This window comes from Anolis sagrei, chromosome 2, assembly GCF_037176765.1.
Source record: "Anolis sagrei isolate rAnoSag1 chromosome 2, rAnoSag1.mat, whole genome shotgun sequence".
In the NCBI taxonomy this organism is placed as follows: Eukaryota; Metazoa; Chordata; class Lepidosauria; order Squamata; family Dactyloidae; genus Anolis; species Anolis sagrei.
Genome location: NC_090022.1, coordinates 278,360,176 through 278,387,132, shown reverse-complemented (window position 1 = coordinate 278,387,132; position 26,957 = coordinate 278,360,176). Strand labels below are relative to the sequence as shown.

Below are 26,957 nucleotides of genomic sequence, written 5' to 3'. Positions count from 1 at the left end.
CCTTGTGCCGGCAGGACTGAAGACTAACAGGTTGCAGGTTCAAATCCAGGGAGAGCATGGATGAGCTCCCTTTGTCAGCTCCAGCTCCCCATGCAGGGACATGAGAGAAGCCTCCCACAAGGATGGCAAAACCATTCAGTGCTGACACAATATAAAATACAACCATATACATTAAAATAGTTATAAATATACATTAAAAACAGTTCGCCAGGTTAAAATTGTCATCCAAATCCTAATGAATTCCTTCATCTCACCATCCTGATTTTTCTTTTTATGCTGTGACAAACTAGCACAGCTAATGCTATCTATTTTTCCAGGAAAATACTTGGCAAACATAGGATTCTGGGATGAGGTGTTCACAGATATAGATATGCAAACATTTCAGAATTCAAAGATTGTTCATGGTTCATGAGATGAGTTTAGGTACTGAGGTGACAGTGTGGAAATGAGGCCCCTTTTCCAACTTTGCACCACCCTCATCTGTTGCCAAAATTCAGCCTTCTGAGGAACATCCAGCTTTCAATTTCTGTGCAGACATAAAGCTTTGTGGGTAACTTTTGGAAATTCACTCTCATAGTAACCTACCCCGGAGAGGTTGTCATGAAGACAAATTGGCATAATCCTATTCACTCTGAGCTACTTGGAGTTGGTAACTTGAAAAAAAAAAAACAACCAAGATTCTTTTGATGGCTTTAGCCTTCATCCAGCACTGCCAGTTTGTCAAAATTTGGGTGAAATATCCTTTTTGCATTTTAAATCCCACTGTTCAATACTTTTCATGACACATTACTATCATAGTGAAACATACTCTTTCTGTTTGTGTTTCTGTTCAGAGAATATTATTCTATCATTCTGCATCTTCTTAACTCAGCTCTGAATTTGGTGTAACATACCTTGGGGAGAGAGGCAGTGTAAATTACTAGTACATTTCTTTTTTTAAAAAACCCACTTTAAATGCACATTTCACAAGATGATATGTGCTGAAATATTTAAATGCTTTTCCGAAGTAACTCTGAGGCATTCAGATCTGTCAGTCTTTGACAGCTTCTATATGGTTACCTCCAGCCATCTTCCTGTTAGATGCCAAGATGATAAAGATGTTGATTACAGAAGCCCATATGTTGGCAGTATGGATTACCTGCCATGTATATAGAACTGTTAACTACAAACAGCATAGCAGCTAATAAGCTTAGGCCTCTCTGCTTATCACCTCCAGCTCTTCCTACTGCTTTTCTCATAGACAGAAGTAACAAAACAGCACTTAAGATAATTAAGGTTAAACAGAAAGTTGGTGTTTCTTGTAGCGTAAATAGCCCAGTGACTGTTTGGAGATTTGAGCAGTCTAGACAGTCCATGCGAGAAAGAAGCCAACAAAATGTGAAAGATACCATTTGGTCTATTAGCAATCATTTCTAGAAAGCCAGTGTGATTAGCTCCTATTGCTGCCATTTAGTGAATCTTCTTTGAGGCCTGGAGTTTAGCAGAGAGAGAAGATAAGAGTTATAGTAAACACCGTGGCACCCATTTCATGAAAAGAATGGCTCTGAAATTTCATATGGTTCTGGGACCCAGGTGGAGAAGACTGTCCTTTGAGTTGGCCTGAGGTTTTGTCCTGATGATGATGATGATGATGATGATGATGATGATGATGATGCCACCTTACTGGGATCTACATGCATTATTCCTGCTTCTTGGCAGGGGCTTGGACTGGATGGCCCATGAGGTCTCTTCAAACTCTTTGATTCTATGATTCTATGATTCTATTCGCCAATACATCCCAGTCCTAGACACTTGGGAAGTGTCCCACGTGTGACCCAATACAACAGCCAGCAGAGTGTCTGCTGTGGACTCATCTTGTTATGTTTCAAATAATAATAATAATAATCTTTATTTTTATCCCTCCACCATCTCCTCAAAGGGGACTCGGGGTGGCTAACATGAGGCCAAGCCCGAAAATACAATACAACAAATAAAATATAAAGCAACAAAAATTATATCAAAATAAAATACATGAGGGAACAAAATAAAATAGTTGCAAAATATCATAATGTAAAGATTGAACACAATCTGCAGGCCAAATGCACTAGATAAAAATGATAAAACCCTGGATGAGATAGTAAAGGGAAAGTGTATTTCTGATGGAGGAGCTCATAGAGACAAACAATGGGGTAAGGCCTTCATTAAGGACATGGGGGGGGGGATGCATCATGAGGATGACACTGTAGATGGAACAGACAGAAACGGGATATATGATGACTCTCCAAAGGCACATCGGAAGAGCTAAGTTTTTAGATCTTTCTTAAAAGCTGCCAGGATGGGGGCTTGCCTAACCTCACCAGGTAATGAGTTCCAAAGCTGAGAGGCCACAGTGGAGAAGGCTCTCTCCCTCATTCCTACAAGTCATACTTGTAATGGAGGTAGGGGCAAAAGGAGGGCTTCCCCAGAGGAACAAAGAGATTGTGCAGGTCTATGGTAGGAAATGCGGTCCTTTTGGTCCTGCAATTGGGGGGAGGGGGTTTAGGATGTTCCTTGGGTCTAACTTCCAGCGGAGGACCAGATGGGAAGCAACTCTGCTATTGGATTGTCCTCAGGATCCAGATGTTTTGATCAGGGGAAGACTGAGGAAGAAGTCAAGGGATGATGTATACCTCAGTTGATGTCACATGAGGTTGCTCGCCACTTCTTGCTTCTTTCTTGGTTCATCATGCTTAAATAGGCTTTAGGTTAAATGAAACCCAATTTTCTGTGTCTAGTCTTGTTATTCCATGTTGGGTCATCAAACTGCCACTGCATAACAGCTAATAAGCTTAGTTAGACTTGCTGCTTGCCACCCCCATCCCTTACCATCACTCTTTGCAAATACAGAAGCAACAAAACAGCACTTAAAATAATTAAGGTTAAACAGACAGTTGCTGCTACTTGCAATACAAACAGCTTAGTAACCATTTGGAAATTTGATTAGCTTAGACAGTCCATGAGAAAAAGAGAGAAGCCAATAGGACAGGAAAGACATCAGTCGCTCTCACAAGCAATCACTTCTAGAAAGTCAATATAATTAGCTCCTATTGATGGCATTTCATGAATCCCCTTTGTAGCCTGTAGCTTAGCCACTTAATTTGATACATAGATTTACATGTTGCCCAGAAAGAGTTGTATTTGCAGCCAGCCCTCCACATTTTCTGGGGTTAGGAAAACCTGCAAAAGTAAAAATATTTGCTTCTTTTTTAACCTGAATTCGGGAACACCTCTCTGGGTCCTCCAGTATGACTTTGTGGTCAACCTCTGCTGGATATTGATCACAAAATTGCACTGGGGGACCTACATATTCTTTGACAGATGTTACATTGGAAGTTGATTATAGACTCACACAGGAGGACCTACAGTTTCCAGCAAGAACATTTTCATCCAAAGAAGTCAAACTTGTAAATGTGGAGGTCTGTCTGTATCTAGAAAGTGGGAGATAATTTGTATCGGTAATAAAAACTAGTAATTAAAATTATCCATACTTTCAGGACAAATCAATGTTTATGTTATCTTCTTGCTTTTAGGTGAATGCAGCAGTGGAATTTGTGATGAAGCATCCTGCATAAATGGTGGAACTTGTACAGCAAGCAAAGCAGATCGGTACATCTGCCTTTGCCCACTTGGGTTTAAAGGCCGCCACTGTGAAGAAGGTGAGAGGTTGATTCTTGGGCTTCTATCTGCAGTTAGATTTCAATTAGGTAAATCTAAATCCAGTTGCTAGATAGAATCAGTGAATAAATGGGAATTTGGTAAGTCAACACTCACCTGGACTACTGTGTCTGTGTCTGAACATGACAATTCAGGAAGGATATTGACACACTGGAACATGTTCTGAGGAGGGCTACCAAGATATTGACACACTGGAACATGTTCTGAGGAGGGCTACCAAGATGGTAAAATATTTTGAATCAAAGCATTATGAGGAACAACTTAAGGAGCAGGGAATGTTTCGCTTGGAGAAAAGAAGATTGTGTTTTGATATGATAACCATATTTAAATACATGAAACGATGTCATGTATTTAAATGGAGCAAGCTTGTCTACAAATTGTGTAAATTTCTTCATGAACAGGATGGGCAGAACTTACGATTTCAACAAATCATGTAAAACAGAAGACAATAAGAAATTTTTCCCAACTCTATAAATGCTATTTTGACCATAATGGGTTTATAGTAGTATCCAGTCATGAGATGGATAAAGCCCAGTGTTCTTCATAATGGTTTGCAAAGTATTATAAATTCCCAGCAAATACTTAAGGAAATTACCAACAGATGTTCAAGAAATGTACAGCTCTGAGTTATGGCAGCGATTGTTGATGTGTTTTGTGTAACTATTGTACATGTACTGTAAGATGCCATCTATCATCTTGTTGGGTGGCGGTACCAACAGTTTGCAACAACTGTTTGGAGCTACAACTGTATAAATATTTTATTAAAAGGACACTGAGGATTGATTGACGACTGTCCTATCCATTTCTGAACATCCAGGGAATATTTCATGCTACAAGTGATGCATTTAGATAGCATATATTACACTTTATGTGGTATAGTGTTGAGTTTTCATTTTTGCATGGGGGGCCGAGGGGAAAAAACTTTTGGCGGCAAGGCAGGTAAGGATAAAAGGCTTTTGGCAGCAAGGGAGGTAGGGGAGGACTAGGAAAGAGAAGGAAAAGCTTGGAGAGGAAGGAGGGAGAAGGAGGGAGAAGGAGGGAACCATGGAGCCCTCCAGTATGTTTCACAGACCCCCAAGGTCTCCGTAGAGCACATTTTGAGAACTGCTGTTTTAGAGAAACTACACTTTCATGCTTATTTTTGTCCTGTTTCTCTAGCTTACCTCCTCCTCATGCCTCAATTCAATGAGAGCTTGAAATCCTTTGCTATCACTCCTTGGCCTTTGGAACCACAGAATTACCTTTCTTTCATGGAATTTGAGATCACATTTCGCCCAGATGCAAGGGATGGTGTCCTTTTATACAGCTATGATACGGGCAGCAAAGACTTCCTATCCATTAGCATGGCAAACCGTTATGTGGAGTTCAGGTTTGACTGTGGTTCAGGAACAGCTATCATCAGGTAAATGGGATTTGTAATTATTTTTATATTAACTACCTTTTCCATGCCATTATGAGCCTCTTTGCTTTAAAGGATCATTAGAGCTAATCAAAGATTTAATTTTGTTATAGCCACTGATTAAGCAAATTATTGTTTGATATTATTGTTGAAAGACTGACAATAATAATTTGGAGAGAAAATAGCATTGGGATTTCTTAAAGTCTAACAGACTTCTTGTGAAATGATCTCTGACTATTGGCTATTGCTTCTGTTGTGTTTTCAACCGGGAAACTGCTCAAGGTCAATAACTTAAATTCTAAGGACTACACTGGACATTACATTGAATACGTTGCTGCAACCACATTTAATTCTCCATCTCATCATCTAATACTACTTATGAGGATCCTGACATAATGACATTCATTTTTTCCATTCTCCAAATCCTTGTTGTTGTTGTTTTTTGTACTTTCAAGTTGTTTCTGACTTACAGCAACTATAAAGTAAATATATTGCAAAATTTTCTGAGGCCAAAAGTTAGGCCAAAAGTGTGTGACTTGTCCAAAGTCACCCAATAGGTTTTCATGGATGGTCATGAATGGGTTTTCATTGACAGTTTCATGTTTTCCAAAGTTGTAGTTCAGTACTCAAACCACTATGCCATGCTGGCTAATGCTGGTGAATTATGAGGAGCAGAGATGAAAAAAACCCGCTATGGATCTTATTGGGACTAACTGCCATGGGTCTCTTAATTTCAAACTCCCTCCCTCACTTCACCTGAGGTCCATTCACATTGCATAATTACAGCACTGTTATACCATTTTAACTGCCATGGTTCTATCCCATGAAATCGTGGCCTTTATAGTTTGCTGAATTTCTAAAGCTCAATGGCCAAGAGCTCTAAATATCCCTCCCTAAATTACCAGTCCCAGGACTCCATAGGATGTTACCATGGTGGAATACTGGTGATACAATTCTGTAGTGTGACCAGGACCAGTGGTTTATTTTACAAACACTGTAAGAGAGAATAACTTAGTATCATTGTTTTGCTTTTCTTTCCTTATCATTTTTTTTCTTTCGTATCATGTTTCTATGAATATTGCCATTAGTTTGAATTGCCAGCTGCCATGAGTGCATTGCTGGTAAATTAATATAGATTAAAGTAGTCATAATTCACAAAGGAATACTTTTGTGGCAGCAGACATGCTTAACATAACATTTAATGTTGGCTCCTACATGTTTATGGTTTTGCTTTTTTCCATGTCCTTGCTCCTCATCTGATCATAAGAATAGCTGCCTCATTTTGTGCTACTGCTTATTTCTTGGTAAACAATGTTAGGATTACACTAGGAGTCAATCTTTTGTGGATCACAAACACATTTGAGACTATGAGAAAATACTGTGAGTGCTGTAGCAAAATAGTGGGTGGTAGTGAAGGCAGCCAGGAACAACACATATGTACATTGCAGAAGGTGGAGTGAAGAGGCTGAAAGATAGTAGCAAACTGTCTAAGGAACCGATGTCAAGGAAAACTTATGAGCCCCAGACCCATATTAGAAAAAATCCCAAAAACAATTGTTCTCTTACCAGGCCAGTTCAATGCCTTCTTCACTCAAATTTCTCTGTGCAGCTCAACTTCCTTAGTATTTTACTATGCTGGTTGCTCTACCTTCTCCATCTACTTCCATACCATAGTTTACCTTTCCTGTTTCTTTCATGGTACGTGGTCTTCTGCTCTTTATCACTCCATGGTCACATCTATTCCTTTTCTTCTCCTTGCGTCATCATTCTTCCTTCAATCCACAACATACAAACATAGTTCAGCTTCTCTCTCTTCTATCAGTAATTTCTGATTGTGAATGTGCATACTGAAATCTCAATGGGGATCAATAAATCAGAGTAAGAGCAGCAGTTTTGGGGCTTCATTTCATGTGAAAGGAAACAGGTAACTTAGGGGGTGCTATGCCTATTCATCTCCCCAGCACCCTAATTGGAACACATGGAACATCCTCTACAAATAAACTTAATTTCCTTAAAATATTGTAGCTCTAAGTTGAGGAATTTCATAGCTCATATCACTTTTGCAAAACATGTGAGCACAGCAGTTGTATTTGTGTTGCAGAATTTCAAAGAAAGCTCTAGCAATAGGACATATATCTAGCTCACTATCTCCATCTCATCCTGTGGCTAATGCTAGCCATAATACCAACCTAGCCCCTTTGTCTTTCTAGCCCACTATTTCCCAACTTTTGGTCCTCCAGGTGTTTTTGACAATTCCCCCCACAATTCCCAACAGCTGGTAAACTGGCTGGGATTTCTGGGAGTCAGTGTCCAAAACACTCAGAGGTCCAAAGGTTGGGAACCACTTCTGTAGCTCAATGGTGCAAATCAATGGCGCAGAGGTTGTTGGATCATATTTCCAAGCAACCCTATCAATAGCGACCAAGTTGGAATACCTGGTCTCATATCATTTGCTTTAACCAGTCAGTAATGACTCCCCAAAGGCTGAAATGAGGATCCTTTCCATCAGCTGCTAATTGGCCACTCCAGCTGAGAGATGCCAAGGACTGACTTATACAAGGCATAACTCCTCCAATGGACTATAGCTCAGATAATTAAAACATTAATTGTTGAAAGCAGGAACTTTCCTATCGTAATGAAGACTGATATGGAAAAAAGACATAATGTGAATATTGTTCCTTATTAAGCAGTCAGCTTCATTCAGTTTCCATATTACATATTGATCTGAGGGATTATTACCTTATTATGTATTGATATATCCAGGGTAATTAAATCTTAATAGTTATTAAACAAAGACCAGGAAGAAAAAAAATGGAAACATGGGGAAAGTTATGATTAAATAGGTGTTTATTGTGTTTTCCGTGTGCTCTATGGAGATATTTAAACTTGGAGAGATGTTAAGACCTCATCAGTAACCAAGTACAAAATGCAGCCTGCATTTGAAATGGAAGTGCGTGCATTGTTAAAACTGACATGAAATTTCAGCTTCTTCCACAAGACTACTAAATGTAACCTGTCTGGCAGAAATTTAATTTGCATCTATCCGTTATATGTCAGCTGCATTTCTGTTCTCAGGTTAGTGACAATTTATAAAGATTACCTCGGTACATTTCATATTCTTCTTGTGGGAAGTCTTGCACAGCAATTGCAAATTACATTTCTTCCAAAGACCTCTTTTCATAATTAGGATTGTGTGTTGATTGGGCATCCCTAGGGAATATCTAATGTGCAAAAAAGTTGGTGCTGATTTACCTGTAATGAGTTCTGCAAAATATACAGCACGATCCATCCACTCCAGCAGATCCTTATGGGGACATTTTTTCACATCTTTCCACCCACTCTTTGCAAGTCCTTACTTGACCATGTGTGCTCCTGCTTATATTATAATGTGCCTAGTTCCACCATGACTCCAGTGAAGATCTCCAAAGAGTCTCATTTCCTTTGTGGTTATGGTGTGTAAGCTGATTTTACAGGGAGGTGAACTGTTCATTTATTGGAGTGTTGTGTGGTTTCCGGGCTGTATGGCTGTGCTCTAGCTCCAGTTTCTCTTGACTTTTTGCCTACATCTTTGGCTGGGATCTTCAGAGGATCTGATAGTAGTAAAGCAAGTAGAGTATACATACCTGTGGAATGTCCAGGATGGGAGAAAGAACCAGTGTCTATTAACCAAGTGTGAAGGGTGCAGTTAGCAAAACTGATTTGCAAGTGTTTGAGTGGGATTCATCCATTAGCGTATGAGTAGCTGAGAAGATTGCATCGTTCAGTGGTTCTCAACCTGGGGTCCCCAGATGTTTTTGGCCTACAACTCCCACAAATCCCAGCCAGTTTACCAGCTGTTAGGATTTCTGGGAGTTGAAGGCCAAAAATATCTGGGGACCCCAGGTTGAAAACCACTGGCATAGTCAATAGTGAGGGCATCTGCCTGGAAGTAGCCAGGCTTTTGTGGTTGTGCATACCACAACCACAAAGGGAATGAGACTCTTTGGAGATCTTCAATTTTTTAACTATGCAGTCTTCTCAGCTGTTCACATGCTAATGTATGGATAATCCACATTATATCTGCTTTGAACTGGATTACATGAGTCTACACTGTCATATAATCCAGTTCAAAGCAGATAATTTGACAATTTCTTTAATAGTTTTTTAAATAAATCACAAGTCCTTTCTATCATGATTGGAGGAAATCTTCATAAATCTGGTAAATTCTCCAAAACCTAAGATGAAATTATCCCTACTTTGCACCAGCCAAATTCAGTAAGTACAGTTATTTCCCAGCCTTGAAGTAGAATCCCAGCTCCAGCCACATTGCATCTGCACACCACAGTGTTTCTCAAATTCTGCTCCTCCAGATGTTTTGGATTTCAGCTTCCACAATTCCTAACAACTGGTACACTGGCTAGGATTTCTGAGAGTTGAAGTCCAAAACACCTGAAGGAACAGAGTTTGTGAAACGCTGGCCCATCAATAGATATTAAGGAAGAGGACAAAAAGAGAAGGTAAAAATGTAGTTCAGCACCACAAACATAATTGAATAGAAATGATTCCAACTATACTATTTAATATGAGAGTATTTAAAGCTTTGGTTTTGCCCAAATTGAAATGTTTTAAATCTCAGGTTCTTTCCATTCCCCAAATGAAAAAAAAGGTTGTTGTGTGCCTTCAAGTTGTTTGTGTTGTTTGTATGGCAACCTTAAGGTGACCCTGTCAAGGGGTATCCTGAGGCTGAGGGTTTCTTTGTCTGAATGGGGAATCGAACCCTGGTCTCCAGTCATATGGAATCAGTTGGAGGAACCTTCTGCAAAGCTAACACAGATCTTCTGAAAGCTGCCATGAAATTAATGGAGCTTCTTTGCATTGAGCCAAATATAACTCTCATTGTTCCAGCATTGCCTATGCTGAATTACATCTTGGATAGCAATCTTCTCCTCTCTCACTTCCTGATATTTTTAAAAAACAACTTGAAATGTTAGGGATTGAACACCACATGACCATGGAAACATTGGTTGGTTGTACTTTTTTAATGAAATAAATTCCATAATTTGGATGGATCTGTATTTTGAACCAAAAGCACAAATCAGCACCTTTTGAACATGTAATATATTTTTCCCAGATGGAAAGGAAAAATACATTTTGAAGTTTAGTGTTGAGAAATCAATTTAACTATTGCTTACTATTGGTTTGATGTGCCCATTGCCATGTTACTAACCTTGTTGCCTCTCCGGTGAAAAGGTGTCGCTATGTATATCAGTCCAACTTTGGGAGATATAAAATGGTTGGACCTAGTATATATTTGTTCCATTTCCTTTTAAAATAGGAGCGAAGAACCTGTCAGCTTGAACCAGTGGCATGAGCTCAGAGTGTCACGCACAGCGAAAAATGGCATATTGCAAGTTGATCAGCAAACACCAGTAGAAGGAATGGCAGAGGTAACAAAAGGATGTATATTCATGTATTCACAGCCACAAACAGTGATTTGGTTTTTAAATGTAGGATTTGTTCAGGTTTTAGCTATTGGCTTTGGATGATTCTTGGTTCTCTAACCCAAAAGAAAATAAAGATTTCAAGAGATGCATCAATGAATGCAACTATTATGGGACAAAGCAGGGTCAGTGATGTTTTGCATTGTGATAATGGAAGCAGTCTGTTCAAGGCTCAAGATGAAGCTGCTTCCGAATTGCCCCAATGTATTACCTCCCACAGGAGCAAATGTTCTTTGGGTCTTTCCCTGGCAATAATTGCATACCAATTATTATGCAAACCATCGTCTGAATGATTAAGAAGAGACCTTGTGCTGACATGCTGCTAGTACCAAATCAAACTATCCTTGTCTGTCTGAAGTGGATCTTGAAGGCACTCAAGAACACAATCACTATTAGAAAAAACACTAAATAGAGTTGGTGAACCATAGAAGTGCCCATTTGGCACTGGAATCCTATTGCGAATGTATCTCCTTCTACGTCCTGCCTAGGAATTTAAGATCTTCTGGAGAGGCCCTGCTCTCAGCCCCGCCCCTGTCACAAATGAGACTGGCGGGGACGAGGGACAGGGCCTTCTCGGTGGTGGCCACCCGCCTGTGGAATTCACTCCCCATCGTCATCCCTCCTCTCTCTTAGAAGGAAATTAAAAACATGGATATGGGACCAGGCCTTTGGGTAATCTGGCAGACTGGCAAGGACAACGATGATGAGAGCCTTGGAACGGATTGTGATAAGCAGAATGGACTCACTAATTACAGATCTTGGCGAAACGATGGCCACCAGGCTGGCTTCTTTTTTATTAGATTTTATTGTATTAAGTTAATGTTTTAATTATTTATAATGACTGTTGTTGTGTATTTTACTGAGTTTAATTGTAGGCATCGAATATGTGCTGGCTGGAAGCCACCCTGAGTCCCCCCTAGGGGGTTGAGAAGGGTGGGGTAAAAATATCCTAAATAAATAAATAAATAAATAATGGCAGACCCTATGAACAGGACTTTCAATTATGTCTTATGCTATACATCATTTCCCCTTTCAGAAATGAGTGGAGATTTTTGTTCAATATGGAACACTATTTTAGAGCAGACTTCTGCATGAAGTTCTGTTTTGCATGATTGTGGATTGATCATGGTTGTGTATTGTGCATTGATGCATTCTGAATGCACCTCTATGTACAATGTGCATTTACTTGCACAATGTCACAGATCTCTAGAGAGCTGGCATTGCACAACTGTCATAACTCCCTGAACATAAAGCAATATTCAATCTCCTCAGTGTTGAATCTCAACACTTGTCTCCATTAATCCTCCTCATGAGATACTGGTGACTTTGCTACATGAGACACTTAGACTTAAGTAGTGCTGTTGCCTCTACCCTGCAGTTATTTGTGAAGTTTAATGTACAGTGTTAATTCTTGATTTGCATCACAAATTAGGACTAAGCTTATACTTGATCTTCCAAAACATAGAAACCAATGTAGCCAGGCTTTCTAAGCAATCATTAATGGTGTTGTTGGACTTTTAGGTGGGAAATTTGGACAGTTTTGCTTAGTGCCACATTTCATGCTTCTGTATCCAATTTTCTGCTGAGCCATTTTTTCATTACGGTAGAGGTGGTCAACTGCGGCCATTTAGATATTCTTGGATTGCAGCTCCCATCAGCTGTAGCCAACATAGCCAATAGTGAGGAATTATGGCAGTTATGGTCAACAACATGCGAAAGGCTATTGTTGCCCACCCCTACATTAGTAACATACACCATCCGTCATTGCATAAAATGTTGGTTGGGTATCCTGTTGTGTAAACAGACAGTAGGCAGTCTGTAGTACTGAAGGTTGTATTTATTCATACATTTTTGTTTTGCTTGTAGGGAGCTTTCACACAGATTAAGTGCAATCCTGATATGTTCCTTGGTGGAGTACCAAGTTATGACAATGTAAAGAAGAACTCTGGGGTCCTTAAACCCTTCTCTGGGAGTATTCAAAAGGTACATGAATATCAAATATACCTGTACACATATTTGTTTAGCTTGTGTTTGTAAGGCTTGCAAGTTTGGATCCAGAGCAGACTCAATGAAATAAATTGGATGTACATCACTGCCAGTTTGTTTACTCAGTTAATTGATTAGATCTATACTGAACGCATTCGCTGCCCTTCTTCCAGAAAATATTTTAAAAAAGAGACGTGAGACTGCTGTTGTCTTCCACCCTAAGTGGAAACAAAATTTTCTTCCAAGATGAAACTACAAAATTCTGTGCTTTATATATGTGCTGATGCTCACTTTTGGTATTGTTCAGATCTATCTATCTATCTATCTATCTATCTATCTATCTATCTATCTATCTGGATCAATATGAGAGGCAATAATATTCAAACTTTTTAAAGTAGCTTCCAAGGTTGCTGAAATAGATTGACTGAAAACACTCCTTCAAAAGAAAAAAAACAAGCTTTGTATGAAATTCTAGTCTTATTCCTGCATATTAAGATACTAGAAACACTTTCATTGTTTAGAATGCCATAGTTCAGTGGTTCTCAACTTGTGGGTCTCCAGGTGTTTTGGCCTACAACTCCCAGAAATCCCAGCCAGTTTACCAGCTGTTAGTATTTCTGGCAGTTGAAGACCAAAACATCTGGGGACCCAACAGGTTGAGAACCACTGTCATGGTCGTTATTGCTGTTGCTTTCCTTTGAGCCACACTAATAGGCTAGCTTGTGATACATACAGACATACTTCAGTTAACTAAAAAGATGTGTTGTTGGATATTAGTCTAACAGAAATTTTGGTACTAGAGACAGAAATAATATGGAAAAATATGAGCAGACTCCTACACCACAAAAAGAACTAATCATTTTGATATGTTTCAGCAAATGTTTTATTCACAACTGACAATATGCACATATTAAGTAAGTCTTGCATTAGTAAATAATAACATTTTGAACCTTCTTGAAACTGCTTGAAGTCTTTTTCCAAAATTTACCCAGGGATGATTTTTGCTTTCACAGACCTCCACTTTTTAATTTATTTCTATTTTGGTGTCCAGATGTAGAGGTTTATGGTTTTTTAAAAACATTCAGGGGGTTTCTGAAGAGGCAAAGAGATTCTGGAGACAGCTGCTGTCCATGTTGCCTGTTGTAAATCAGCACAACTAGCTACACCAGGTTCCATTGAAGAATAGCAGTCTTTCTCAGGAGAAGCTATATTGCATTGATTACTGCTGCAATTTTATACCAAATGTATGTTTTGTCTCTATCATGCTCTCATTACTGATGTTGCTAAAAATACATATAGCTAGATAGAATGTGGGAAAGAAAGGGATGACTGGGAAAGTATACAAAGATTTTGTAAAAATGAGTCTCTTCATCAGAAACATTGTTAATGGAGTTGTGCCTGTATATTGCAAAACCAGTTTATTTAGTTGGCATATTTGATTAACTAAAAGGAAGGCAGTAATAACACAGAGCCAACACATTATGTGTCTGCGTATGTATGTACATGTGATTAAACCACAATTTGGGGGAGAATTTGACAAGTTGGATTGTGTCCAGAGAAGGGTGGCTACAATGATCAAGGGTCTGGAGAACAAGCCCTATGAGGAGTGGTTTAAAGAGCTGGGCATGTTTAGCCTGCAGAAGATAAGGCTAAGAGGAGACATGATGACCATCTATAAATATCTGAGGGGAAGTCATAGGGAGGAGGGAGCAAGCTTGGTTTCTGCTGCCCCAGAGACGCAGAATAATAGCTTCAAACTACAGGAAAGGAGATTCCACTTGAACATTAGGAAGAATTTCCTAATGATGAGAGCTGTTCAGTAGTTGAACTCTCTGCCACAGAGTGTGGTGGAGGCTCCTCCTTTGGAGGCTTTTAAACAGAGGCTGAATGACCATCTCTCAAGGGGTGCTTTGAATGTGATTTTCCTGTTTCTTGGCAGGGGGTTGGACTGGATGGCCCATGAGGTCTCTTCCAGCTCTATGATATGTACTCATGATATGCTAACAAATTTTGTGAGCATACGTGTATAATGTGCAGTGAGTACTAGTTTGAAGACATTATCAAAAAGCTGAAAAAGAAAAGCACAATCATGGAAAGTATAATAAATCCCACATAAAACTGTCTCAGAAGGAATTCTACTCAGAAATCTCCTTCACCCAGAAATTTTTTGCATATTTTAGACTTGGTTCACAGCAGAATTACAAATGTTTGTCTAATGTTTATGCACAATGTTCATAAACTTGTCTCAACAGTCTGAAAAAATAGAGGTTAGCTCTCTTTGAGTTACACAGCTCAAGAAAGCTCATTGATGTTGTATCTGCCTCTTTGTCTCCTTGAGGATAAACAATAGAATCTCTAGTAAATCTGTTTGCAGGAAGAATAGTGATGAAAATAACCAGAAGTTAGGCCAACTTCTCCAATCTTTTTCTTCTTTGACTTTGGCAGAATTTTTTGAAAAAAAAACTTTTAAGATATTGAGCAAAATAAATAAAGTAATAAACAGTTTTGGAAGAGAAAACCTTTGCAGCTTTTTTCGCTTGTCTGTTAAACAAAGGTTATCCTGAACGACCGGATAATAGACCTAAAGGAGGATTTAACATCTGGAATAAACCTAGACAACACTGAGCATCCCTGTGTGACTGCCCCATGTGTCAATGGGGGAACCTGCGTGCCCAAGAAAGATGGCTACGAATGTGATTGTCCTTTGGGTTTTGATGGGCAACACTGCCAGAAAGGTAAGAAAATTGGTATTGTGTATATTTACATATTTCCACATTGAGCATGGATTTGGATCATCATTTCATACAGGAAAATGTCCTTACAAGGTGATACATTTCTGTTAATTCTTTCTTGATTTTTGGTCTTACATTTGTCATGTGTCAAAACAGAGGGGAAAATCACAGGTGGAGATCCTGAATCAGGAGATACATTTCTGTCATATAGCTCTGATACATCTATCAAAACAAAGCCACCAACACACACCTTGTGTCTGCCCTCCCTCTGCTTCCCAAGGCAGCTATGTAGGTGGAGAGTAGAGAGAACAGTAGAGATGCATCCAGCTATTTTCTATGACAGGCATCCAGAGGGATTTCCAGGGATCCTTGAGATGCCCCAGGGGTTGAGGATGATGGTGGTGGTGGTGGTGGTGGTGGTATTGCTGTGTGTCCAGCCAAAGGAAAATAGATGGGTGCATGTCTGATACTCTCCTCCAACAGAGAAATGTCTATCTTGGGGGAATTACAGCAAAAAAGAGGCAGATTTGGAGGGAGGGAATGTTTGGTTATTGCATGTGTGAAATAAAATCCATAGTTGGTTTCCATAGTTGTAATCAAACTATCATAACATGTTGGCTCTGCTTTTATAATACTGTTGGGAATTTTGGTGGCCCTTTGGACATTGTCACAGTGCCTCTTTCAGCCCCAGATAGCATATTCCAGTGGCTAGGAATGCTGGGAGCTTTCTTTCAATGTTTGGAGAGCCACACAGTTCCCAGTCTTGCATTATACTTTGAAAGGGTAAGTTCAGGGCCTGCTGTTTTCTGGAGCAAAAGCATAGGTTATGGGTTGTGTTGATATTTGTCTATAAGTGAAGCAATAAAGCTTTTACTTGAGAATGGCTTTCATTTACAACAGATTTATTCAATTTACTCGTCTGTGTGCTGTGAATTGACTCTGCAGGGAGGAAAGTGTAGCTGAACAATTCTCAAATACAAATCCCGATCCAGAGAATTAATGAGTAGTGTTTGTTTGTTTGCTGGCTTTATTTGTTTGCATCCCCAATGTGTGTGACAAGATTAGAATGCCACTTGAAAAGTTACGTTGCTTTTGTTGTTTGGCATCCTGGTCTCATCAACTTGTGAAAAAAGATCCCACAAGACCAGTGCAATTTATGCTAAGCTAAATGCTTTCTGTATGGAGAAATTAATCAACTTACAAACTCCCATGATTAATGTGTGATATTTTCTTAATATACACACAAGAAGAGTGCTGCTACTTTCACTGTAGCTTGAAGTTTGCAGCTTCCAGTGCAAGAATGAAAAAGTTCCCTGCCAGCCCAGGAGAGAGGGAAGCTTCATCTTGTTGTATTCAGGGGGACTTAGCTCATGCCCTTAAGCAAGAGGATTTATAGGCCTTGTAACTTTATCCTCATTTGCGTTAACTGCTTGGGCTGCAATGCAACCTCTAATCCTTTCCTACACTTTGGCTTCCTTGTAATTTGACAGCAAGAACAAATCCCTCCTTGGTCACACATCGGAGACCACCAAAGAATTCTTTACAGAAGTAGAGAGTGTTTTCGTCAATGCACTCAAAGGAGCTAAGAGCGGAAATATTTCTTTGTGTGGATTTCCTAAACTACTCAATGACTCTGTCACATGCAGATTTATTCCACCAGGTGGCAGCATGTTACTTCTGATATATTCTCATCTCTTCTAACCAGATTTTAAAAAATCTTACTAATTTAAATGGTAAACAACTTTTCTGCAAGAAGTACATGAGCAATAGAGAGCAGATGAGAGCTCTTAGATGTGCATGGCCAGAAAATGTAAATGTTACTATTTTAGACTACCAACTTAGAGCAGTATAGTCATTTGAGCATTGGACTACAACTCTGGAGCAGAATTCAAATCCTCAGTCAGCCATGGAAGTCCACTGGATGACCCTGGCAAGTCACATTTTCTCAGTCTCAGAGGAAGCAACTGTGACCCTTGCCATGAAACATCGATGCCTTAGTGCAGTGGTTCTCAACCTGTGGGTCCCTAGGTGTTTTGGCCTACAACTCCCAGGAATCCCAGCCAATTGTTAGGATTTCTGGAGTTGAAGGCTAAAACATCTGGAGACCCACAGGTTGGGAACCACTGCTTTAGTGGCACTGTAAGTCAGGAATGACCTGAAAGTACTCAACAACAACAAACTCCCAGAACCTCCCTGATAGCATCATGGGTTCTTTTCCCTGCTGACTGAGTGACTTCTTGGAGTTGATAATACCAAACATTGACATTTCCAAACTCTGCAGCATGGAATACTCTGCAACATTTCAGCGATGAAAACTAGGACACATGTGACCAACCAACATCTGAGTCTGATGAAGATAGAGGATCATACTAGATAGGACAGGAGAGGAGAGGAGGAGGTTGCACAAGTCTGTGAAGTGTAAGATTCTCTCCACTCCTCTCCCCCCCCCTTCTTGAGTAAGTTGATTGCAGAATATTCTTTCACTTTGAACTTGGTTTGCAAGAACTTGTGTTAACTGAGGATAAAATTGGAAATGCAAAGGAAGAGAGAGAAGCTGGGACATCAAAAATGGAGGGTCTGGGGAAGAGCAGATTCCACTTGGGTAAAACTTCAATATTAAGTTCCTGGATTTTGTCCGATGGTTTTTACAGGTAGCATCTCTTAGCAAAGGTGACTTACAAGTCCTAGAACCCTTCTAACTAGCATGCCCTGGGATCTGAGAGCTCTAGTCTAAGAATTAAGCTTTCCAGAGTTTGGATGGAGCACAGCTCTTTATCTGAGGTGGACCACTCCATTTTCTGTTCTAATTTCTAACTGTAATACCATATATAATCATTTTGAATGCTAAAAGATCTTATTGAATGCTTTTAAAACTGGACACTCTGTTCAAGATGAGGATTTTTTCACTGCTGAAAAATAAACTATGAACCTTCTTCTGCTTTATGCTATCTCATTGAAGAATGTGGAAATTACTGCTTAAACAGTAAGTAACAAAAGTGAAGCATTGTTCCATACTTGTGTGTGTGTGCCTATGTGCCCCTGCTCTATAAAGCTAGCAGTGTGGTTTTAAGTGCTTTTTGCAAGCAATTGTAGATAACCATATAATCTGTAATTATATTCTGAATTGCAATGTAAAGCTTCAGCATTGTGATGATTGGACCCATAAATAGCAATTTGCCTTGCTACCTATGAGAATTACTTCATGGAAAATCTAAGCATGTGTGAGTAAGGCGTCTAATAAAAATTGTAGGAACTAGTGTATTTTCTGGGTGTATTTGCACAGTCATTTTCAAGAATCAAAACAGTACTTAAAATGAATGTTAGGGAAAACAGGGAAATATTAGGTAGCATTTAGAGTGAAATATTACCTGTATCCCCAAGCTTCTGACCCAAGAACACCATGGGGTCTCATTGATGACTTATTTTGTTGGATGTGGATATATGAAACCACAGATACTGGTACCACAGATACAGGCCTTGTACTGGACTTTGTACCTGTATCACACCGGAGCATTCTGATAGAGGGAGGTAAATATCTCATAAAACTGCAAATTCCTGAATGCTATAGCATTGAGCCATGGCAGTCAAGCAGCTTTGCAATGTGGATACAACCCAAGTTGGACTGAAATAATTCAGACTGGATACATAGTTAAACATGGTTAAATGTTCAGGATTAGTTTACATGTGCTTTCCCTGCATAGCAGTGGGTTGGAGTAGATGTCCCATGTGTTCTCTTCCATGGTTCTATGTTATACTTACTTACAAAGGGGCTATTGTGTGAGGCAGGATGAATTGCTATATGGATCACAGCAAATATAGTTTCTGACTATTGCCATTTGTTATCAGTGTGCTTTCTGTCCCATGGCACATGCATGATTCCTGGGGCAAACTATGCCATGTGCAAAGAAAAGGAGGAGCATGACACTTCTCTCACACCTAGTTCAGGGACAGAAAGATTGCCCCATGCGAATGCCCTTGATGTTGCAAATGCCTGGCTCTGTGCTACTACCCAGGCTTCCTCGAAGCCTGTGAACAGCGCTGCACACTTTAGTCTGTGTTGTGGATTGCCTTGTGACCAGCATGGTGCAAGACTCAGGTTTCTGCTTCAGCCACATTGGACATTTTCCCTAATTTCATTGCAGATGAAACAGCCATTTGCCTACCAGGTATTTGCATATTTTGTTACCATGCCTTTTCTCCCTTGCTTTTGAATTCCTTTTGCTTAGGGAATGGCAATGGTTTCAGTGAAGAGATGCCTAGAAACTACAGAAGCAGGAGGCAAAAGCCAGGAGCAGATAAAAATTAGCAATGACATTGAGGACAAAAGCAGGCATGATGTGAAGGGGGGGGGGGGTGTCCCAATTTATGAGGCACTACTTTCCTTGCATTTTGAACCTGAACCCTTTGTGCAGTGGGATAAAATCTGTATGCTGTAGAGTTGTAGCATATGTTCTGACATATACTACAAGATATCAAAATTTCCCATCTTCAAGCAGCGTTTATATGTGAAGAATCAAGACTGTTCCACCCAAATGTCTATAGCATTTTGCCATGCTTTACTAGCAAATTGTGCCACTAAATTGCACTGAATTCCCTCAAAGGTATGAAAGCACAAAATACCTCCGTTCCATCACCATGTATTTACAAATATAGTAAATAAATAAATAAATAAATAGATGTGCATCATAGAACTCTATACTGCCCTCATAAACATCAATATCTATTTTTGATCTCTCTCAAGACGGTGTCAAGAAGTAATAGAACATGATGGTCTGTGACATTTTGAGTGGGATTTTAGAGGGATATGGATTTTTTTTTTACTTGCTATATGAGAGAATGCTGCCTTCAGAAGGTTTGGGTGAAAAGGAAATAGGCTGCTGCTCCCCCACCACATGGCTTCCAGCCCCCACCAAGAGCTGGAAAATATGAGGTGCAAAAATAAAATAAAATCTAGTAAAACAAAAACAAAAAAATTTCTGTACATATTCTTCTTATATTCTGAGTAATATCCTGATCCAAATCACAGTGCATTTGCAGTAGAGGGAATCAGATGAATTGTTTTATGGTTTGCTAGAAAGCAATATGCTGCTGTTTGGCCCAGTATGTTACATTGGTTCAGATTAAAAAAAATACATCGATTTCCTGGGACAACTCCTCCCTCTCCCAGCAGTTTCTTTTCTTTGTTTGTTTCTTTGCTCCTGCTTATAGAGGGTGAAAAGTTGCATAGGAAAAGTGTTGAAAACAAAGGGCCATTGTTTACAATTCCATATGCCTTGGTCTAGTTATCTGTGGATTCTTCAAAAGGATGCGTCTTGGAGGTACGAAAACATACTGTCTGGTACACAAGGGTTCTAATCAATTTAGGAGATTTGATCAAAGCAATAGCACACATTCTTCAATTAATCTACACAATCCCAAATCTAAATCATACCCTGAAGCTGCTGTGGTCCCAGTGAGATGTATGTAGTTAGCTTCCTTTTATCAGATTGTCTGCTTATTAGCATCGGTTCAGTGCAGTGTCTCAGGCAGTGACCTTTCTCATCGACCGGAGTATTATTTGTTGTTGTTAAACTAGAGATGTCAAAGATTGAATGTGCAAATAGTAAGCTATACAGATATAGTTTCTATGCATAGCATTTCTTCTGTTTCCCTACCCAACATCAATTTTGGGAGGAGGAGTTAAAATGTATAAAAGAACACACAAACACTGCCAATGCAAAATTGAATCTCTAAAGCAATGGTTCTCAAAGTGTGCTCCACGGAGCTCTTGGGGCTCCACAAAACAAACCGAGGGGCTCCGCGCTTCCCTCCTCTGCCTCCTTCCTCCTCCTTCCTCCTTCAATTTCCTCCTCTTCTTCCCCCTCCAAGCTTTCCCTCCTCTTTCCAGCTCCTCCTCCTCCCTTGCTCCCAAAAGCCTTTTTTGCTCTTTGCCCTCTCTCCAAAAGCCTTTTTCCTTCACCTTCCTTGCTTTCAAAACTCTATTTCCCTCCCACCACTCAAGGGGTGCATTGATTGTGCTATTTATGCATGGCAGAAAGGTGGTGGTGGTGGTGGTGGGGGGGGGGGGGTTGAACTGAATGGCCCCTGGAGTTGTGCCATTATTATAGGATACCAATAAAAAACTACATTATTATTATTATTATTATTATTATTATTATTATTATTATTGACTATGTGGCCATCTGTTGGGGTCCCTTTGTGCTTTTCCTGCATGGTAGGAGGGGGTTGGATTGGATGGTCTCTGGGGTCTTCCACTGTTAAGTTTAAGTTGGCCAAAAAGTTTGCTCATATCATACACACACACACAATATATCTATATATCTATATCTATATCAATATAATATAATATAATATAATATAATATAATATACAATATATAAACATTTTTTGGGATTCCATGAGAAACTTTTGCTGCAAAAAGGGCTCCACGGCTGAAAAAGTTTGGGAGCCCCTGCTCTAAAGTAACATAAATCTTCCCAGAACAAGGGGAGATTTATTATGCACTGGCAACCAATGGCTGCCATGTCAGTAGAGCAGTGAATCGGCTCAGGATTTCAGTTTGTATTTTAATCCACTCAGGGATTTAGTTCAAGCTTTTGAAGGATGCTGACCACTTGTCTCCAAAATAGATTTGGCACATTGGTTAGCTCCTTTTAAAGTCCATACTACAAGCTAGCCCACTGACATTGGAACCACCAGTTGTCATTCCCTCCTCTCCTCACTGACAAATTAATTTAATTAACACGACACTTGCAATTCAGTGTAGCTGAGAACAAAAGGGGAGGTGTGCAACACTAAAAATGGAATGACAGAGAATTAATCAGGACCATCCCAAATCACAACAGTTGAATGATATGTAAGATATTTTTCATGCCACTGTGGAGGGATGTCACTTTCTGTTCACACTAACAGGAGCATTTTGACTTCTGCAAGATCATGCTCATTGCACTTTCTTCTCACTCAGATAATAGGGAATTTTCTGGTCTGCAAAAGTTTCCATTTTAACACTAGCCTTTCCTTAATTTTCTAGCTGTAATGGAAGCCATTGAAATCCCACAGTTCATCGGCCGCAGTTACCTCACGTACGATAGTCCGGATGTTCTGAAAAGGTGAATTGATGAAAGTCAAAATCTGGATATTGTTTGTAGGAATATAAGAAGGAAAACTTGCTGAGTGAATCTGTAGCTAATTTCTGAAGAGCGGCAGCTCTGTTGCATGCCAACCAATGAAAGGAACATTTGAGGGGTATTAAATAAAGACATAACAACAACTCTACCAAATGGCATACAATCTTTGGATTTTTTTTAAAGTGCTGAAATTGCACGTCTTAAGGTCAATACACTTTGAAATGCTTGGCTGAGACAAATATGTTTAGAAATGAATATTTTGTGAGAACCTGTGAATTTCAGAAGTATATTTATTTCAAGCCTTTGTACAACTTCATTGTCTTTCCCTCTTCACTGAACAGAGTATCAGGATCAAGAACAAACATATTTATGAGGTTTAAGACAACACTGACAGATGGCCTCTTGTTGTGGAGGGGAGACAGCCCTATGAGACCCAACAGCGATTTTATCTCCCTAGGTCTTCAGGATGGTGCTTTGGTCTTCAGGTAAGCTGCTTGATTCCCTTTGGGTGCAACTACACTGTAGAATTAATACAATTTGACACTAGGGCTGGGCGGTTTCGTTTAGTTAATTCGTAATTCGTTAAAAATTCGTTATTTTTTTATAACGAAGCGATAACGAACCATTCTGGAGCAACTTAAAAACAAAATGAATTTTTAAATTCGTTTCGTAAATGCTTCGGATTTGTTATGTATTCGTTTTGTTATCGGTTTGAGGTCATTTCGTTATTATTTCCGCATGTCTGGGGCAAGTTTTATAGTTGTTTTTTGTTTAATTAGTGAAAAAAAATTATAAATATCACACCAACAGTCAACAACAGAGGGAGAGGGAAGCTTCAGAAGTTCCCCCTGTCCCATTTGGAGGTTTTTTAGCGTATTGCGCGGTCACGTCCGCCATTAACGAATCGATTTGTTATTGTTTCGTATTTGTTTCGTTAATGTTTCGTAATTTTTTTTAACATTTACGAAATTTCGTAAATATCGAACTTTTTAAAAGAAAAATTTCGGAATTCTTTTAAATATCGAAACGCAAAAAAACCCCCAAAAAATGAATCGATTTTAGAAACAAATTTTTCCGTTGTTACCCAGGCCTATTTGACACCACTTTAACCTCCATGACTCAAATCTATGAAATCATTCTAGTCATTTTACAAGGTCTTTAACCTTCTCTGCCAAAGAATACTGGTTCATCGCCAAACTACAAATCTTCATATTCCATAGCACTGAGACATGGCAAAATGGTGCAAAATGCATTAATTCTACAGCAATCTTGTAGAGGAAATCAAGAAGAAGCTTAGGATGGAAAGTTATAGGAAGACACCTATTCTCTCCTGTTGAGAAATATTTAATCCATGGGTATCCAAGCAGAGTTTCAGTTCCATCCCTTCAATTAAGAATGCAGTATAAATTTAGGCCAGTGGTTCCCAATCTTTGGGCCTCCAGGTGTTTTGGACTTCAACTCCCACAGTTCCTAACAGCTGGTAAGTTGGCTGGGATTTCTGGGAGTTGAAGTCCAAAATACCTGGAGGCCCAAAGGCCCAAAGGCAAATCACAGGAGCAAAAATGTAAACAGGAAAGGAGTTCAAAAGAGGAAACACATTTGCTTAGTTCTCTGGGAAAGTGTAGGATTGTGAGTTCTTTATTTTTGGCTACTTTGACTTGATTTAAACCACTCACTGTTTCTGTAACATAAAATAACTTGTTCTAACACATTCTCCACAACAAATATTTCTTCTGCCAAAAATTAAATATAAATCCAGGAGATGGCAGAGACAGCACAACGTCCTGTCTTCTAAGAATATTTTTCTTCTTGCTTCATTGGACCAGGAAGTTTCCAATTATTACTCTATTTTTATCCTAAATCATGCATTTGTCAGAGGGCCTTGTTCTTTCTTTTTGTTCTCTCCCCCCCCCCCCACCAGATTGAGTTATGACAGAGAAAGCAGTTGTCACTAAAGGTCACAATGCAATAAAAAGTTGCTTTCACAATATAGTCAAAGTGTACAGTGAGAGTGATGTCAGGCAGCTTAGCCTATGGGCAACTTTTACATCCATTGTTTAGTACTGTCACCCAACTCAGCTACAATTTCCCTCAAGTCTCTTCTTAAAATCTGATATTTTAATGAAGATATTCCACACTTTGCTCCTATCATTCTTGGCTACTGTGATACCCAGTCAGAAATGATGGGAGGAGTAATTTAACAACATTTGAAGGACCTGGTGTATTGACACTGACCTTTCTCTATTGCCATGCAGCCAAATGGTCCAACATGACATAGTATCCTTTCCCAGCAGAAGCTCCATCAACAAAAGAGTAGATGTTGTAAAGTTGGTTTTAGCTTTAGTCATTTCCTAATGTAACATGGTTCAGTTAAAGCTATGGGCAAATTTTTGCTTACTTATTATGTTACTCATTTTGTTCTATTCCTGTATGAAATGAATGGGAAAAAATTAAAATGTTCTTTATGCCTCATAAAATCATTGCTATTCCCCAAATGGTAACAAATAAACATTACTCGCCACACTGAAAAGTAACAGTGTTATCCATGATTATATTTTATTTTGCAAAAATAACATTTTTTACAATTTACTTCATTTTTATTTCACCTTCCTCTTGACGTGGGAACTCAAGTTGTTTAACAATAAGTATAAAAAGGCAAATTAAAACAATAGAAATGCATGAAAATATAAAAATAAAAGTTTAAAAGCAATTAAAACATTTGTATCATTAAAACGATTAAACGTTAAAATATTAAAATGCATTAAAATGTCACAGCTACCCCCAAATCCCAATCGTACCATCTCGAAGCATCATTTTATGTTTTCTCTCAGCTACAAAAGTAAGGCAACACAAATGACATTACAATACCTACAACACAATGCTGTGAAGATTTGCAAAACAGGATATGTATGTTAAAAGAGTGAACTCTTTAGTCCTGGTAGAATAACTTAGTGGTCTCTATCATTGTGCCAAATGAGGAAAGATATTTACCACACATCAAAGGTACAAGTAAGTGGTAAAATCCCAGTTTTGAAAGGCACTGTGCCATCTTATTGTGGTTTCCTGTGGTAAATCTTGCAAAACACTTTGCTTTCCACAAAGAGGAATTGGAAATGAAGTTGAACATTGGCCTTGGAAAAAAGGTTCAGTCATGCAGGAGACATAGTTGTTTTCCATAAAATAATAAATGTCAGCTCTTAATCACAGTCAAATCAGAAACCAAATTGCTCACTTAGTCAGTGAGAACGTGTCTTCGTGTTTCTGTCTGTGGTAATATTCTAAACCAAAACACTGGTAATCTTATTTGTACTTCCAGCTAAAGGTACACTGGCAAGAGATGCATCCATCTTATGTGTGCATTCATGCCACTTATGCTTCTTCCCTATAGTAAGAAATTGCTCTCCTCCCTGGGATTTATAGCACCGAATGGAACTGCATGCATTGAATTACATACAGATGTAGGATTTTGGTCACTTTGAAGTCTTGTATGTGAGGCTGTGAACACCCTTGAGGCGCCCATCTTTTTTCTATCCACGGCTCTGTTAATCACGATGTCCACACATTTCAGGGGCATTATGAGCCTCATTAGTGTTAGCACCATTCTCTCTTCTGCTTTCTCTCATTTAGTTTTGAAAATTAAATTGCATTTGATCTGGAATGGGACTGACTTTGAAAACCAATTGTGAATAGCAAATGGCCATAGAGATTGCCTCAAATATCCCATAGAGAGGGAAAACAGATAGAGAAAAATGATCAGAATTTTTTTCTCCATCTGTTGTAATTCTAGAAGGTGAGGGAGGATTTGTAAAAAACCACACAATGTTTGCTCTTTCACAGCACAAGCAGAAACATTCAATGCTAATCAAGCTGGCCAACTGCAACATCCATGCCTCAAGAAGAGAAGTGTTCTTTATATATCCACAGATATATAAACCCCACTTGCCTAGTTTGCAACAAACCTCACAACCTCTGAGGATGCCTGCCATAGATGTGGGTGAAACATCAAGAGAGAATGCTTCTGGAACATGGCCGTACAGCCCAAGAAACTCACAGCAACCCAGAAACATTCTATTCTTTATACATCCTTTAAAAGAGAGTGTGGCTATTTTAGTTTTCCTGTTGTGATTTTAAAGGTCAATCCTGTTTCTCTTTACCGGAAAGTGAAACTGAAAAGGCCTGTGTGGATGAAAAAGCACTATCCATAGGTAATCAAGGGGGCTTTCTGTTGCAATTTTTATTTTTTGGTAATAATTTGGAGAAGACCCTGAGTTCAGTGAGATAAGGTCTATACCAGTTTGTGCCCAATGATCATCTATAATTTCAAAGGCAGGATCTAGATAGATAGATAGATAGATAGATAGATAGATAGATAGACAGACAGACAGACAGACAGACAGACAGATAGATAGATGATGGATAGATATATCTAATGAGCATTTATGCTTTGATTTCAGCTATAATCTGGGTAGTGGCATTGCTTACATAACAGTGAATGGCTCTTTCAATGATGGAAGGTGGCACCGAGTAAAGGCAGTTCGGT

General features: G+C 39.1%; 1 protein-coding gene across 2 annotated transcripts in view; it reads left to right on the top strand.

Moving 5' to 3' along the window:
* The window catches only part of EGFLAM (EGF like, fibronectin type III and laminin G domains), a 142,046-nt gene that overhangs the window by 111,766 nt on the left and 3,323 nt on the right, over window positions 1–26,957 (top strand). Inside the window, exons 14-22 of one of the 2 annotated variants that reach the window (XM_060761409.2) lie at window positions 3,549–3,674; window positions 4,852–5,095; window positions 10,407–10,518; window positions 12,439–12,555; window positions 15,113–15,293; window positions 18,250–18,273; window positions 22,321–22,399; window positions 22,759–22,902; window positions 26,872–26,955. In XM_060761409.2, coding sequence (XP_060617392.2) covers window positions 3,549–3,674; window positions 4,852–5,095; window positions 10,407–10,518; window positions 12,439–12,555; window positions 15,113–15,293; window positions 18,250–18,273; window positions 22,321–22,399; window positions 22,759–22,902; window positions 26,872–26,955 — 1,111 coding nt within the window. The remainder of the gene's footprint in view (window positions 1–3,548; window positions 3,675–4,851; window positions 5,096–10,406; window positions 10,519–12,438; window positions 12,556–15,112; window positions 15,294–18,249; window positions 18,274–22,320; window positions 22,400–22,758; window positions 22,903–26,871; window positions 26,956–26,957) is intronic. The other variant, XM_060761410.2, reaches the window with a different exon arrangement.